Raw genomic sequence first — 17,710 nt, forward strand, 5'->3', positions numbered from 1 at the left:
GCAATAATAGTAGTAAATCAATTTTACCTACAATTTGAAAAAATAATTTCGAAATAAATGGATCGGAATAATTTCAAATTGTAGTTAAAATTAATATATATATATATATATATATATATATATATATATATATATATATATATATATATATATATATATTTGACGCTACATTTGCAACATGTCTTATGTTGCAAATGTAGCGTCAAATATACAGTTTACAATCCAAAATTTTTCTTTCGCGTCCGTGCAAATTATTTTATGGAACGTTATTCTTTTTTTTATCAAATTAATTTCCTCATTATGAAAATGAAAATTAACACGAATTAATAACAGGGAAAACAATATTGTTGTAAATTTCATGCACGTAACACTACAATTGAAATGAATGAGACTTAGTCCAAATACATTTTCTGATGCTATTAAGTGGTTAAAATTAGATAAAATGTCCAAAATTTATAATAACTGCACTTGTATCAAATCCAAACTGCACTTGTATCAAATCCGAAGATTGCAAGTCCTGTCACCAGGACGCCAATTGTAGTGTTACCTTTAATTATCTTCTCCTCATTAGCTATTGAAACAACCTCGCTTTGTAATGTAGTTTTAATTTTCACCCAAAAGCACATTCAACACAGCGCGGAAAATACACGTCTTTCGTATCAAGACAAGAGAGAGAGAGTCATCAATTAGTTCTTAAAAAAAACCTACGCAAAAGTAAAAAGACGAACAAAATTATTTATAAAATCGGTCGCTGGCGCAGCGCTCTTCGTAAATTATATCTTTGTATTGGCGGAGGCGCGGAAGTCAAAGTACCATTACAAGCTATGTGTGTGTTTGTGAGAAATCCGTTTAGTTTGTGACCAGTAAACATCATTGTGCACTTAATTTCCACAGAAATTCTGAAAAATGGTAGTATGAAGGCATTTAGTGTTTTAAAACTAAGTGTGGTTAGGGTGGTCTAATAAGAGAGGCAGAAGCCCATAACTATCAGTTTTCTTCTTCAGTCAGTCCAAGTTGCTGTTCTATATCTGTATTTTGCACACTGTTTCATTCTCAATGAGAAAAATTTATGTTCATTAATATGGAAGAAGTTGATGAGTTTTGCAATATTAGCTTTGTGGGGAGTCAGTGGGAACTGGAATGCAAACTTATTACATTGGAGTAGAGAGAAGACAAATAGATGGTTGGTTGGTTTCGGGTGTAAAGGGACCAAACTACAGGGTCATCAATCCCTTTTTCCACTTGCAAACAATTCTCAAGTTATAACAATTCTCTAAAGGAGTCAGGGAAAGTGAAAGGGCGTAAAACTAACGGGGAACCACTCTGAAAGAGTGAACCAAAAGGGGAAAATGTACACTAAAACGAAATGTAATGGAAGATATTAAAATAGTATAGCAGATGGCCTGGGCTGACTGATCACAAGAGTAAAAAAGGATGTGCCAGCCACTCTGCAACACACTAAAATCTCCAGCTTAAAGACAAGGCGAGATGAACATACACAGCAACAAGATGAACAGCAAGGCAAAGAAAGTGTGAGGAAGAGTTAAAAATGGAGAGAGGGTGGAAGCCTGGGAGAGAGGGCCAGATGCCCACCCTTAGATTGTGTGATAAAAATCCCCCTCACGAATAAAACGTGAAACTAAATCAGACATTGAGGCATTCTCACGCAACATTGGAGGTAAAGTGCTTTGAAGGTGAAAAGTCTGCTACAGAGTGGCTAAAACTGGGGAGTCCAACAAGATGTGGACACCAGTCGAGGGGGAACCACAGCGACACTGAGGCGATGGAGAAGGTGTCTACGGGTCAGCCACTAGGCCGATGTGGAGCCGGCAAAGAACGACGGATTCCTTGCGAGTGGCTCGCACGGATGACCACCACACATTCATTGTCTCCTCAAAACACACAGTTTATTGAGTGCGCCATTCAGCATCCCAGATCATGGAAACATCATGACGGAAGACCGATCGGAGATCGGTCTCCAGCAGGCAGATCTCCAGAGTCGGTTTACCGGTAGTCTGTTTGGCCGGCCTGTCGGCAAGTTCGTTGCCTGGAATCCCGACATATCCTGGGGTTCAAATGAAGGACACTAAACATCCACTGTTTCTGAGGGCGTAAAGTGACTCCTGGATAGTCCTTACCAAAGGATGACGAGGGAAGCACTGGTTGAGAGCTTGTATGCTACTTAAGGCATCACTACAGATGACGAAGAACTCACTTATGCAGGAGCTGATATGCTAAAGGGCACAAGAGAGGGCTACCAACTCAGCAGCGAAAACATTGCTGCCATACGTCAAGGAGTGCTTTTCAGTACAGCCAGCGTGAACATAAGCGAAGCCGACGTGACCATCGACCACTGAGCCATCAGTTCTGAAGCTGTGGTCGAGGCGTGGACCATGGAGGTGTACGTAAGTGGACCCGCAGGAAAGGTGGTCGAGGGAAAGTGTCGAATTCAGTAAGAAGTGATTGGACGTGGACTGCAGTTGGAATCCCTGTTCTGGGTCACCATTGCAGGATATTGAGCTCCGTGTTATGGAAAAGGAGACGGTAATGTGGATGGGGAGGAGGCGCACTATGAATGTGGACAGTATAGTTCACAAGCAGTAGTTGCCACCTGACCGCACTGGAGGAACACCTGCGTCTACGAGGAGGCTGTTCTCTGGGCTTGTTCAGAAAGCTCCCATCGCAAGTTGAACTCCACAGTGGTGTATAGGGTCCAGCTGCCGTAACGCAGAGGGCAATGCTGAACCGTATACCGGGCTCCCATAGTCCAGATGGGACTGCATGAGGGTGTTTTACAGCTGCAGCAGTGTAGGGCAATCAGCACTGCAGTCAATGTGGCTCAGGAATCGAATAATATTAAGATGCCGCCACACTTTCCTTTAAGCTGATGAAGATGGGGAAGCCAAGCTAAGCAGGTGTCGGAAGACCGGTCCCGAAAAGTGGTAAGTTTCCACTACATTAAGTAGTTGGTCATCGAGGTAAAGTTTGGGTCGGCGGTGGAGATTGTGACGATGTCAGAAGTGTGTGGCACAAGTCTTGGTGGCTAAAAACTGAAAGCCGTGAGTGAGAGCCCGTGTCTGCACCTTTTGTATGGCTCCCTGCAGTCGACGTTCAGCCACACAGATAGAAGAGGAGCGGAATGAAATACAAAAATAGTCAGCATATTGGAGGGGAGACACTGAGGACCCTGCTACTAGTCGAGACCATTAACATCAATTAAAAAGAGTGGGACACTCAGAACAGATCCCTGCGGGACCCCGTTCTCTTGGATATGCGGCAAACTGTGGGAAGCACCAACTCGAACTCTGAAAGTGCGAAGCGACAAGAGGTTCCGTATAAAAATCAGGAGCAGTCCCCAGAGACTCCACTCGTGGAGAGTAGTGAGGATGTGGTGTCACCAAGTGCTATTGTAAGTCTTCATCAGGTCAAAAAAGATGGCAATAAGGTGTTGATGCCAGGAAAAGACTGATTGGATGCAGACTCCAGGTGGACCAAGTTGGTGGTGGAGTTACCTTTGCGAAAACTATCCTGGGACAGAGCCAGAACACCCTGAGACTAAAGGGGCTAACACAACCACTGGCTCACCATATATTTCAGCAGGTTGCACAGAACGTTGGTGAGGCTGATAGGATGATAGCTATCCACATCGAAAGGGTTCTTACCAGTCTTTAGCAATGGAACTATTATACATTCCCACCATTGCAACGGGAATTTGCCAATGCTCCAGATGCGGTTGAAGATGGCAAGGAGGTGACACTGGTGCGCTGCTGACAGGTGCTTAATCATTTGGGAATGGATATGGTCTCAGCCATGGGATGTGTCAGGACAGTAGGCTGTTTGAGGAGATGAAAGGCGGAGCAGTAATTCTGAGACACAGAGCTACGACCATAATGCTCGGCAAAATGCTCTGCGATTATGTCTGGATCGGCAGGTAGAGCTCCATGTGTGGAAATTCCAGGTACACCTGCAGGGGTCTGATAGCTGCAAAGTTGTTGGAACTTGGTCCAAGCCTGAGAGGAGAGGTTCCTGTTCCAGTGGTGGAGATGCAGTGTTCCCAACACTCCCGCTTCCTTCGTTTGATGAGTAGGTGGACCTGGGCACGGAGCCGTTTTAAGGCAATGAGGTTCTCCAGGGATTGGTGGCACTTATTATGGTGGAGGGCCCACCTACAGTCTCTGATGGCTGCAGTGATTTCCGGCATCCGTCAAGGTACTAACTTCCACTGGGGGCAAGCCGAGTTATGAGGGAGTGCCAATTCAGCTGTGGTAACAATTGTGGTAGTGACACTGTGGATCACATCGTCAATGTTGCCATGCAACAGAGATTCAGCGGTGGTGGCAGCTGTGAAAGCATCCCAGTCAGCCTTCGTAAGAGCCCATCTGGGCAAGTGTCCAGAGGAAAAACACTGGGGAAGGGACAGGAAGAGTGGAAAGTGGTCACTACCACACTAGTTGTCGTGAGCTCTCGATTGGATAGACGGGAGAGGGCCAGGACTGCAAACAGAGAGATCAGTGGCCAAGTATGTGCCGTGAGCCACACTGAAATTCATGGGGGCGCCTGTATTTAGGAGCCAAAAGGTTGAGTTGAGTTATTAGGTCCTCGACATCTTCACCATGGCCAGTAACCTTGGTTCCACCCCACAAAGTGTTATGGGCATTAAAACCCCCAGAAGTAGAAAAGGTGGGGGGGGGGGGGGGGGGAATTAGTGCAGCCAATATATGGTGTGGTGCTTCACCATCTAAAGGGAAGTAGATGTTGCAGATTGTAATTTCCTATGTTGTCCTCACCCTGACAACCACAGGTCCTAAAGGTGTTTGAAGGGAGCAAGGTTTGCTAGAGACAGAGGTAAGTAGATAGATACAATTGCCACCCTGCGTCTGTTACAGTAGTACTGTTTTTGTAGTATCCCCGATACATACAAAGGGTGAGGGACCGCATCATGAGAAACCAGGTTTTCTGCAGGGCAACGCAGAAGGCAGATGTAACACTTAAGAGTTGTCGTGACTCGCCCAGGTGGCAGAAAAAACCGCTACAATTTCCCTGGAGAATGATACTTTCTGTTGTCTGGGAAGGCGTGAAGGGACCAAGGAGGTAGATTATGCCTCTTGGTTACCTGCTGCCATTGGTTGAGTGTTCACATCCAGTATCATTGCATCCAAGGTGGCAGCAAAATCTAGGTCCTCAGGGGATGCCAGAATCTCCACCTCGTCCTCGGACGCAGAATTATTAACGAGTGGTGGTACGGGGGCCACTGGAGTCTGTCCTTTCCTAACAGACTACTTCTTTGTTTGTTCACCCTCTCGCCACTCCTTAGGGTCTTGCTGGGAGGGCTTCTCAGAAGTAGCCTCAGGGATAGAGGAAGACCATGAAGCTCTTCAACCAGCAACTAGTAGCTCCTTCAGTCACTGGCTTCTGTCCAATTGGCCACGGGGGAAACCGTGGAAGGTAGTCCTGAGGGACCCCTTCTGTGCGAGAGGTGCCGGAGGAGGGTGTTGCTTCTCCAGTTGGGGGGAGGCAACTGATGTCCCCGGCATTTGGGGGTGGGGGTGGGGGGGGGGGGACGATGCTCCCAAAGTAGAAGCTTTGGGAGCAATAGAGGAAGACGTGCCCCCAGCCAGCGGGAGGGGAGATGAAGATGGGTAGCCCTGAGGGACCACTGGAGAAAGCTTAGAGTGCCGTAATGGCATCACGGAGGGTGGCGCTGTCGTAGCAACAGCGTAAGATGATAGCATTCGAACATGGTTCAATGTTTTGTATTTCAGCTTAGCCTCGCGGTAAGACAGTCCGTTCAGGGCATTGTACTGCATAATTTTCTGCTTGTTTTGTAGTACCATGTAGTCTGGTGAGTAGTTGGAATAGTGCTTTCCACAGATGACACAGGTGGGAGGAAGTGCACATGGGGTATTCGAATGCAGTGAATGTCCGCAGTCTCTACATGTGATTCTGGAATTGCACCAGGAGCACATGTGCTCGAATTTAAACACTTAAAGCACATCATAGGGGGAGGGATCTATGGTTTGACATCACATTGGTATACCATCAGTTTGATCTTTTCAGGTAATGAATCACCCTCAATGCCAAGTTGAAGGCACATGTGGCAACCCTATTGTGTTAAGGTCACCTATAGACATGACCCCTTACAGACGTCCCAGACGAAGTGAACACCCCGTCGTTCTAAATTGGTGCATATCTCATCGTCGGAGTGTGACAGTAGATCGCAATGATGGGCCACGTTGAAGCTTTTATGAGGAGTGACCAAAACAGGAATATCGCCCTGTTTGTCACAGGCGAGTAACACCTGGGACTGGGCTGGGGATGCCGTCTGAATCTGGACTGACCCACTGCACATTTTGGACAGCTCTGTCACTTCCCCAAACTTATCCTCCAGGTGCTCAACAAAAAACAGAGGCTTCATATTCAGAAAGGAGTTCCCATCGGTTCTGCTAAATAACAACATGAATATGGCTCTCCTCATTCTGTAGCCCTAAGTTCCTCCCAGTGTTGCTAGGGAGGGGACAACTTGGGGTCTATGTTGCAGCACTGTATTCTATCTTCCCTTTCTTTGTCTGTTTCATCGCGGGTCATCTGCCCTGATGCCACCCACTCCAATCAGGGGCTCTCACGATGGGTGCCAGCCAGCCACAGAAAAGGACGCCTGGCGCGATGGCTGTTGCAGGGAGTCCCAATGCCCCAAGAAGATGGGTGTCTACTCCTTGGCATACATGAGGAGGGTGCAGCTCAGGCATCAGTAGTGCGATCCCTGTGTAATCAGGGGGCTACGACCAAGAGGGTACATGTTGACCCCACCACGATGGACTGACTGGATACAGGATGCGTGAAAATCCAGTATTGTCATATGGCAAAAGTGGACAATGGATGGAGATTATGCACCACATAAGGTATCCTTGTCCAAATAGCTGGAATAGTGGTGGAGTGGCAGTGCTATGACAACAATGGATGCAGAAGATCTTAATGCGCGAGGGATATAAGATTCACCACATAAGGCACATAGATGAAGTGATTTCACTGTGAGCACTGCTCTAATCTCAGAAATTTCACGATAAGCAGAAACTGGTGTTCATATTTCAGGAGTAGAAGTTAAAAATCGTGAAAGTGGGCCCAAGAGGATGTAGCAACTATACATCTGAAGCGGTTGTGAGCAAAGACATATGAGTCCTGCGTGATAAAGCAAATATTTATGCCAAAATAAATCTGCAAGACAGATGCAGGGGAATTCATGAAGAATGTGTGAAGAGTAAACAGCAGCTGACATAAGAAGGGGAGAAGGCAACCATCATAAACCATTGAAAGGATAAAGAAAAGTGCTAAAGTCAACTAAGCCAAGAGTAAACTGAGCAAGTGGGAAGACAGGCATAAAAATACAGGAAAAGGATGAAATTTTTCAAGAAATGAAAAATATCTACAAGAATGAAGATAGCATGTTAAAAAAAGAACACAGTGCAAAACCAGTAAAACTCCATTAAAATTTAGTTTTGGGAGGAAAGAAAGGATTAGTGCTTCTTTATTGATCCTTTGAATCTTCAGGAAAACTTAAATTTGTTCAGCATGTACTATATCTACAAATTAATTTGCAATGTGAACTTAAAATGACTCATTCCACATAATTACGATTTATCGTGCAAAATGATCCATGGAACCAAAAGTAATTACACATACACACACACTTGTGATTGACTTAAAAGGGGGACTTTTAAGGCAGGGGTTTGAGTTGTATGGACATGAAGTTCAATTTTCTGCCTTGTACTGTAAGCATGGACATTTAATTTCATTTTTTTCTTTTTTCTTTTTTTTTTTTTTTAAATGTATACTTTTGACAAACACAGACATTTATGATAATATGCAGCAGTTCTAAGAGTTGAAGGACATGAAAGGGATTGAGTGGGTTTGTAGTGTATCCCCTCGTCTGTGCTGTGAGCAAGCAGTAAAGGAAATAAGAAGATGTTTGGAAAGGAAATTAAAATTATGGAAGAAGAAATAAAAACTTTGAAATTTGCAGATGACCTTTTAATTCTTTCACAGACTGCTAAGGACTCAGAAGACCATTTCAGCAGAACAGATTTTTTGGCAACTTAGAGACGTACCTTAATAAATGAAAGTAAAAGAGGCATATTGGAGTGTAGATGAATGAAGTCAGCTAATACCGGGAAATTAGATTAGCATATGAGATGCTGAAGGTAGGAGGCGAGTTTTGTTATTTTGGCAAGAAAATAACTGACAACAGCAGGAGGATAGAACATAAAAAGCAAACTGGCAATAGCAAGAGAAGCTTCCCTGAAAAGGAGAAGTATATTAACATTGAATACAAATTTGACTACTGGAAAGTGTAAGCACACCATATATAACTTAATTACCTCCAGAGACATCGCAGTAATACCATGTAACACCACCTCTAGTATTGATAATGGCCTCAGTTCACTGAGGAAAAGAGTCCACCTGTTTCTCCTGGTATACCGTACGCAGTCAAGCCACCCAGTGATGATTGGCTACTATAGAGCAACCAAATTGCAGAGATGTTGATTGCTTTGTTTCTCACTGTTCCAGATAGGTGGGATTAAGATAGGGTGATTTAGCAAGCCAGCTGAGTTGTGATAAGAGTACCTGAGTGTTCGTCAAACTAGGAACATATGCTTGCAACCCAGCGAACACAACTGTCGTCATCTCATAAGATAAGTGTGTTTACAGCATACATACATGAAAGTGTAGAAGAAAGGGCAATATTTGGCCATTTAAATGGGTGGGCCCAAGTCATTATGACTTCTTCCTTCACACAGTATGGGTTAAACAGTGTTTGGCTGTCCGTGTATTCAACACCTTGCATAATTTTAAGAGAAAACAGCAACTTGTAAGGCTCCAGTACTTGCCTGCAGGCATCAGTTGTTCCGTTTCTGAGAGTTTGACCACTGAAGGTGGGCAGCTTTATGCCGCTATGGACAGTGGCCTTCTATGGGATACCCAATATTAAATGTTATGGAAATGAACAAGAGCTCCTTTACTGGTTCTGCTTTTGAGACTACATTGTTTGTAACATTGTTGGTGTTGTTGTTTAAAAAGACAATTCAATCAAGAAGCCTTTGTTCTGCTAAAAATCAGTTTAGTTTCTCTGCTTTATTGCTGTGTGCAGTTTTTTCTTTCAAGAAACATTAATGTGTGTTAAACATCTGTTCATTCTACTGCAACAGTTTACTGTCATTAATGTTATTTGCAGCTATAGCATGGATGTGCTTATAGATTTTTTGTTGTTGTTGCAGGAAGCTATGACAAATGTGTGACAGCCCTACGTGATAAACACAAAGATGACATGGCTGCCGTTACTGCAACCATCTTTTCACATTCACAGGTGAGAACCAAAATCACTGAAGTATGTTGAGACAGTGTGAAGAGCTTGAGTGATAATCCCATTTTGTCTTTATTTGGTGATGTAGTACAACAACATTATACTCCTTAATGATTTTAGATGTCAGTTTAAAGGATAGGTGAACTATTTTTCATAATTAAATTAACATTCACATTAATGGTGATAGATATGATTTAGTAGACAGTGGAAGTTGGTTTCTGCAACATTTCCTTGCACTAGTTGAACACTGCAGCTGGAAAGTTCTTTGCATTCATGTGTATTCACCAGAATCAAACAATGGAAACTCCAGGTAGGAATATCAGCGATGTAGGAAAACATAGATTGCTACTTGCTGTAAAGAAGACATGTTAAGTTGCAGACAGACATAATAAAAACACTTACACAAAGCTTTTGGGCCACACCCTTCATCAGCAATTCATACATGCAAGCAAGTTCACCTCACACACACACACGGCCACCAACTCTAGCAGCTTGGGCCTGAGCTGCCGGAGTTGGCACTCGTGTGCGTGAAGTGGGGGGGGGGGGGGCTAACTGGGGTATCTGCCCTGGACTGCAATTTCAGGAGGTGCCAAATTCATATTCTACAAGAAAAAAATCTTTTCACAGAGTACCTAGCATCTAGTGTACGTTGGTCTATTGATTATTCAGATGATTTTGAAATGCATTCCTGTTGGTTTTTGAACATTTTTGAACACATTCTAAGTTAATTTATTGATTTATGATTGTGTGCGTAGTTGTGCTGAACAAACCCGAACGGGTTAATGTCGGTCACTGTCTATTGATGTGGTTGATTGCGTGTGTGAATGATAAGCTTTGTTATAATTATTAGTGAAATCTGTAGGTTCAGACTACCAAAGCGGAAATAAACGGCTAATGGGAAGTAAAGGTAAGAAAAAGTACGTATTATCTTCTCAGTGTACCCTAGAAAATGAACAATTTTGACAGAAAATTTTTGCCAGATTGCTACACTACTAACAGCCAGCTGTACAGTCTCTGGTTAGCAGCCGCTTGAGTTCTGTTCACAGAATAGTGCAGAAAGCTCATTGTACAAACACATAATAATGCCTAACCAGAGAATAAACGTGGATAACTGAACCGGTGATACTGGCAGGGTTAGTGAAATTAACTGGAGAATAAGTTTTGACAATGGCAGGAATCATTACAGAATTACTGATGACAAGATTGTTTGTTAGAACAAGGAAGGAGAAGAAATGGAGACATCACACAAATTATATGGAAAACTGTGACAGTTCCAAGTTTATATAAAAATTTCGTACTGCTACTACTTTTTGATCTCATGCTTGAGAAAGTGCAGCACATGAATGAAGTGTGAAACTATCTCCTAACATAAAACTTCTTGCTTGTAGTAGGACTAGACATCTGATATTGGTACTTAATGAATTATATTCTTTCATAAATTAGGTAGATAAAAATGACCATTTGTGCCAAAACATTCTCACTTATACAGTGTGTGTTACAATTGCCACAATATTAGAAAGATCTGTTTCATTTTATCTAGCAGACAGTGTCAAAGTAGATGTAAATATCAAGAAACCATGCTGGTCTGGGGTACTATTTATATTAACAGCTTTTTCAGTATTAGACGACAACATTTTGATTTTTCATGTAGCAAAATGTTTGCCAAACTTTGATGATGTAATAGATTCTTTCACAGAAAGGAAAGCACGCCATGTAAAGCTGTAGCAAGATTAGAGAGAGAGAGAGAGAGAGAGAGAGAGAGAGAGAGGGGGGGGGGGGGGGATGCTGTGATGTAAGAATTGAAGAAATGCGTACTGTCTAGCTTGTCTCTTGTCTTTACTGCTTTTACATTTCCTATATTTAATTTTATGTCGTATAACCCCACTGAATTCCACAGAGTGAAGACAGTGACGTGCAATAGAAGAATGCTGTGTGGAGAGGTATGGTGCTGCACTTTGGCACACTTAAGACCACATAACATGTCTTGCGTTTCCTTGAACATATATGTTTTATATATCAAACGTTTCAGAAAAATGTGCTCTACAAAATGAACATATTTTTGAAAAATTGATTTTTTAAAAATATTTTTATGTCCTGTCTCACACTTGAGGGGGAGGGAGGGGGGGGGGGGGGCACCACTATCAAGTTTTTGCACCAGTTCGGAAATATTGTAGGTTTGGGGCTGCTTTTCACTATTACTACTCGCAGAACACAGACTAAGTATTCTTTTCCTATTACTCAGTCTGGGACTGAACTGGGCCGACCAGCAACTGGTGGCTGGTTAAGTCAGCATCGACAGGGGGTGCTAAACTCTGTCTTCCTGCCCTCTCTTTCCATTGGCGTGCAGATCAGCACCTTCTTGATGCACTGGTCGGTGTGCAGTCAATGGTTTAGAACTGCACATTCCTTGTCCAACGCCCCCCCCCCCCCCCCCCCCAAAAAAAAAAAAAAACAAAAAAAAAGAGAAAAATGCTGCACCATTGTATTGTAGGGAGCCATCTTACGACACTGGAGGAGGAGGAGGAGGGAGGGAGGCAGGAAGCTGGGTGGTGCGATGAGCCATAACTGGGACTGACGCTTAACCCCCTGCTGCACCCCGACAACCATCCTGCACTCAGAGGGGAACGTCGTTCGCAAAACCCCCGAAAAGGTTGACGCCCTCTTTCTGAGCCAGTCTGAGGGAAAACAGAGGGTGGCGATGATAATGGCAGGCCGCCTGCGATGCCGGGTCCATGGCGGGTGCTGGGATGAGTGCAAGAAAGTTGAGCTCCTGCGGTGGCAAAATCGATGAGTCTAGTTCCATCTTTGGTGGTACCAGAGAGACACCCAAAGGGGGCCTTGCCGGCTCCCCTTTAAGGGGTGGAAAATGTGCGGAAAAATCTTGTAATCGACAAGCAAAAATCTGGTTCTGATTATGGCGCAGCAACCCAGCAGGACGTTGAATTGAATACATGCAAGTGCTCAAATTTTGAAGAATTGTTCCTCTTGTGCAGCACCTATTGTGACCAAAAACTCTGAAGAAATACAATCATTAGGCATAAAGCAATACTTGAGGCGTGTCGGAGGCACTGTTCGCTGCAGTGGGTGTAGCAAATGGAGCAGCGTGTGGTGGTGCCGGCCATGTAGAAGCTCTGCCAGCGACGGACCGTCACAAGGCTGGGGGCAGCAAGTCGCGAGGAAGAGCAGCAGAGCTCATTCCTGTGTGTGAAAGGCACATAAATTGTTCATCTGTTGCTTGAACGTACGCACAAATCGTTCAGTTTCACCACTCAACAGAGGATGAAATGGAGCAGTGGTAAGATGAATGATACCATAGACTGTACAAAACTGTTTAAAGTCCTGAGCCATAAACTGTGTCCGCAGCTCGTGGTCGTGCGGTAGCGTTCTCGCTTCTCACGCCCGGGTTCCCGGGTTCGATTCCCGGCGGGGTCAGGGATTTTCTCTGCCTCGTGATGACTGGGTGTTGTGTGATTTCCTTAGGTTAGTTAGGTTTAAGTAGTTCTAAGTTCTAGGGGACTGATGACCACAGATGTTAAGTCCCATAGTGCTCAGAGCCATTTGAACCATTTGTGAACCATAAACTGTGGTCCATTGTCTGTAACCAAAACTTGAGGCAAATCTTCCAACTAAAAGTTGTTGACAAAGCGTGACTGGTACTTTGCAATGTAGTAGAGTTCATGGGCACTGCAAATGGATATTTGCTAAAAGAGCCCACAAAAATAAGCCAAAAAGTGTTTGAAAGGGGACCAGCAAAGTTGATATGCGCTTGTCACTACTGTACACGAGTCCTCCAGACATGAACCTTTATTCTGCTCTTACATTTTGTGATTATTCTGTTAATAATTTGTGATACTTGTGTTCTCTTAATTTTTCCTCTTCTATGTTTATGGTTATTTCTGTTATTAATTTTCTTATCTACTCTTTTTCTGCCCTCTGATTACATTTCCTTTTGTCTAGATTTATTTGAATACCTATTTTGCCTGGACGTGTACTTCGTAACTATACATTAAGCACTTTTTGAAAACGGTTTTTTCTTCCTCCTTTTATCTTTATTTGCTACCTCTTTGTCATTGTTCCATTTTGTCCTTTTTGTTATTCTCCAGTGTTCTGAGTGAATTACCCGTGCTCATACCATATGAAAATTATTTTAATTTTTCAGTTCAGAATGTCATTGTTAATCATGATCTGCTGTTAGTTCTTGAAGTAAGCTTACCTGCATGTGAGACTCCTATACCTTTCTGTTTGTATTTTATAATTTGTTTCTGTTTATAGAAACACCCAATACTTTCACTTTTATTTATTTACATTTTGGTTTATATTTTAGGTAGCTAAGAAGAATATGCTTGTAACTATGCTAATAGATCATTTATGGTCAAATGAACCGGGTCTCACAGATGAATTAGCAACTACATTGAATGAATTGACTTCACTGAACCGTAGCGAGCACTCTAGAGTTGCCCTAAGAGCAAGACAAGTAAGTAACCATGACTTTAAAGAAAACTAATTTATTAAGATCATATTTTATTTAAACAAATCTCAACTAGCATTTTTTTAACTGGATGCATTATTCTTTATTTTCTGCAGGTGTTAATAGCTGCTCACCAGCCAGCTTATGAACTGCGGCACAATCAAATGGAATCAATTTTTCTGTCTGCAGTTGACATGTATGGCCACGATTTTCATCCTGAAAACTTGCAGAAACTCATCATGTCTGAAACATCCATCTTTGATATCTTGCACGATTTCTTTTTCCATACCAATAAAGCAGTGTGCAATGCATCTCTAGAGGTTAGTATAATTAAATTGTTATCTCTGTTGCTTAAAGAAATGACATGCATTTACATTTATGTTGCAAAAGCTTCAAGTTTACAAAAAATGTGATATTTAAGGCTCTATTTGTGTGTTTTTTTTATATATATATATATATATATATATATATATATATATATATATATATATATATATATATATATGATGGATAAATTTTATGCTACTTATACAGGTTACAGGTGTCAGTTGAAGTACACAGTAATACAACAATGGCCTTGTCTTTGTTGTTATTGAGACCTTCAATCCAAAGACTGGTTTGTTGCAGCTCACCATGCTAGTCTATTTTGTGCCAATCTCTACTTATCTGAATAACTACTGCAACATGCTTTGAGTTGAACCTGCTTTCTGTGCTTCTGTGCTCAAGCCTTGGTCTCCCTCTAAAAGTTCTCTCTCTCTCTCTCTCTCTCTCTCTCTCTCTCTCTCTCCCCCCCCCCCCCCCCCCCCCCCTCCCTCTCTCTCCCATCCATCCATTACTAAATGGATGATTCCTTGATGCTTCATTGTGTTCCCTATTCTTTAGTCAATCTGCGCCATAAATTACTTTTTGTCCCAGTTTGATTAAGTACATCTTCATTAGTTACTCAATCTGACCTCGGGTGTTGTGCACTCTTCTTTAGCACCACTCTATAAAATCTTGTATTGTTTTCTGGCCTGAACCTTTTATTTTCTATGTTTCACTTCCATACAAGGGTACAGAGTGGACAGTGTCTTGAAAGGAGGCTATAAGATGAAAATCAACAAAAGCAAAACGAGGAAAATGTAATGTAGTCGAATTAAATCGGGTGATGCTGAGGGAATTAGATTAGGGAATGAGAGACTTAATTTAGTAAATGAGTTTTGCTATTTGGGGAGCAAAATAACTAACTGTGTTACAGAACACAGCATGTCATTCTCAATGGAGAGAAGTCTTCCGAAGTAAGAGTGATTTCAGGTGTGCCGCAGGGGAGTGTTGTAGGACCATTGCTATTTGCATTATATATAAATGACCTTGTGGATAACATCGGAAGTTCACTGAGGCTTTTTGCGGATGATGCGATGGTATATCGAGAGGTTGGAACAATGGAAAATTGTACTGAAATGCAGGAGGATCTGCAATGAATTGACGCATGGTGCAGGGAATGGCAATTGAATCTCAATGTAGAAAGGTGTAATGTGCTGCGAATACATAGAAAGAAAGATCCTTTATCATTTAGCTACAATATAGTAGGTCAGCAACTGGAAGCAGTTAATTCCATAAATTATCTGGGAGTAGGCATTAGGAGTGATTTAAAATGGAATGATCATATAAAGTTGATCGTCGGTAAAGCAGATGCCACACTGAGATTCATTGGAAGAGTCCTAAGGAAATGCAATCCAAAAACAAAGGAAGTAGGTTACAGTACACTTGTTCGCCCAGTGCTTGAATACTGCTCACCAGTGTGGGATCCGTACCAGATAGGGTTGATAGAGAAGATCCAATGGAGAGTGGCGTGCTTTGTTACAGGATCATTTGGTAATCGTGAAAGCATTACGGAGATGATAGATAAACTCCAGTGGAAGACTTTGCAGGAGAGATGCTCAGTAGCTCGGTAAGGGCTTTTGTTGAAGTTTCGAGAACGTACCTTCACCGAGGAATCAAGCAGTATATTGCTCCCTCCTACGTATATCTCGCAAAGAGACCATGAGGGTAAAGTCAGAGAGATTAGAGCCCACACAGAGGCAGACTGTCAATCTTTCTTTCCACGAACAATATGAGACTGGAATAAAAGGGGGAACCGATAGAGGTACTCAAAGTACCCTCCGCCACACACCGCCAGGTGGCTTGTGGAGTATGGATGTAGATGTAGATGTAATGATGCTCGAAGTAGAAAGGATACAAAATGTAGACTGACAGTGGCAAGGAAAGCGTTTCTGAGAAAGAGAAATTTGTTAGCATCGAATATAGATTTAAGTGTCAGGAAGTTGTTTCTGAAAGTATTTGTATGGAGTGTAGCCATCTATGGAAGTGAAACATGGATGATAAATAGTTTGGACAAGAAGAGAATAGAAGCTTTCGAAATGTGGTGCTACAGAAGAATGCTGAAGATTAGATGGGTAGATCACATAACTAATGAGGAGGTATTGAATAGAATTGGGGAGAAGAGAAATTTGTGGCACAACTTGACTAGAAGAAGGGATCGGTTGGTAGGACATGTTCTGAGGCATCAAGGGATCACCAGTTTGGTATTGGAGGGTAGCATGGAGGGTAAAAATCGTAGAGGGAGACCAAGAGATGAATACTATAAGCAGATTCAGAAGGATGTAGGTTGCAGTAGGTATTGTGAGATGAAGCAGTTTGCACAGGATAGAGTAGCATGGAAAGTTGCATCAAACTAGTCTCTGGATTGAAGACCACAATGGTACACTTCAGAGAGAGAAATTCGGATTAGATATACTAACACTTAAAATTATATTCATTGTTAGAAAATACCTCTTTTTAAGAACCACTTTTCTTGCTATTGCTAGTCTGCTTTTCACATCCTCTTTACTTTGCTGCTAAGAGAACAAAACTTATCTATTACTTCTAATGCTTCATTTCCTAACGTAATTCTCTCTGTGTCACTTGATTTGGTGCAATTTAACTAAACTCCAGTACCCTTGATTTACTTTTGTTCATAGTTATCCGATATCCTCTTTCAAGACACAATTCGTTCTGTTCATCTGCCCTTCCAAGTCCTTCGACAGAATTGCAATGTTACCAACATACCTCAAAGTTTTTATGTCTACTGCTTGAGACTTAACCACTTTCCAAATTTCTCCATGGTTTCCTTTATGGCTGTTTTGGAAGAGGTATTTGAAATAGAACTTCAGAAACTAGTTTGGTGTTTACAACTAAATGGTGAGTCATTAACCTTTGAAAATTTTAAAAACATGGTTTTGAGTAAACTTTGTTGAATAAATTTGGATGTCCCATAACCAATGTAAATACGTATCATATTTCTTCACAGCATGTAAAAGTGTTTGAAGAAAGGATCTGGTGATTACTCCGTCATGAGAAGTAGAGTTTTTAGTGGTAATACTTGTGTTATATGACAGAAATTTGTGCAACTTACTTAAAAGTAATTTAAAACGTTTAAACTTCTATTCTCTAATTAAATGGGATCGATTTTCTGTTTGGATTATAAAATCTGTCTCTCTCCTCCATCTGATACAGTATGAAAACACATGATGACATCTGAGTGAGTGATTTTGTATCTGAATTTGTTAGCTATCATCTCAGTGTATTTCATTTCTGTTGTGTTGAAATCCATTTGGTACTTAGTGTGTCTGCCCAATAGATTGCGCCAGGTCATATTGAACTTATTTCTTACTAAGTGTACACACGCGCACACACACACACACACACACACACACACACACACACACACACTATGTTATAAAGACAGTTGCTAGCCACTAATTTGAAGCCTTTTTTCTCAACACATTTTATTTCTCCGTGCCATTTCTGGTTTTGAGCTTTAGTTAATAATAAGTTGGCTGCATTACAAGATAAACTGCTAATCAGAC

General features: G+C 42.1%; 1 protein-coding gene across 3 annotated transcripts in view; it reads left to right on the top strand.

Annotated features, from left to right (window-relative positions):
- LOC124712504 (acetyl-CoA carboxylase) overlaps positions 1-17,710 on the top strand; it is a 433,982-nt gene that overhangs the window by 352,495 nt on the left and 63,777 nt on the right. For all 3 annotated transcript variants that reach the window (XM_047242805.1, XM_047242803.1, XM_047242804.1), the window contains exons 18-20: positions 9,270-9,358; positions 13,680-13,829; positions 13,940-14,143. In XM_047242805.1, coding sequence (XP_047098761.1) covers positions 9,270-9,358; positions 13,680-13,829; positions 13,940-14,143 — 443 coding nt within the window. The remainder of the gene's footprint in view (positions 1-9,269; positions 9,359-13,679; positions 13,830-13,939; positions 14,144-17,710) is intronic.

This window comes from Schistocerca piceifrons, chromosome 8 (assembly GCF_021461385.2).
Source record: "Schistocerca piceifrons isolate TAMUIC-IGC-003096 chromosome 8, iqSchPice1.1, whole genome shotgun sequence".
In the NCBI taxonomy this organism is placed as follows: domain Eukaryota; kingdom Metazoa; phylum Arthropoda; class Insecta; order Orthoptera; family Acrididae; genus Schistocerca; species Schistocerca piceifrons.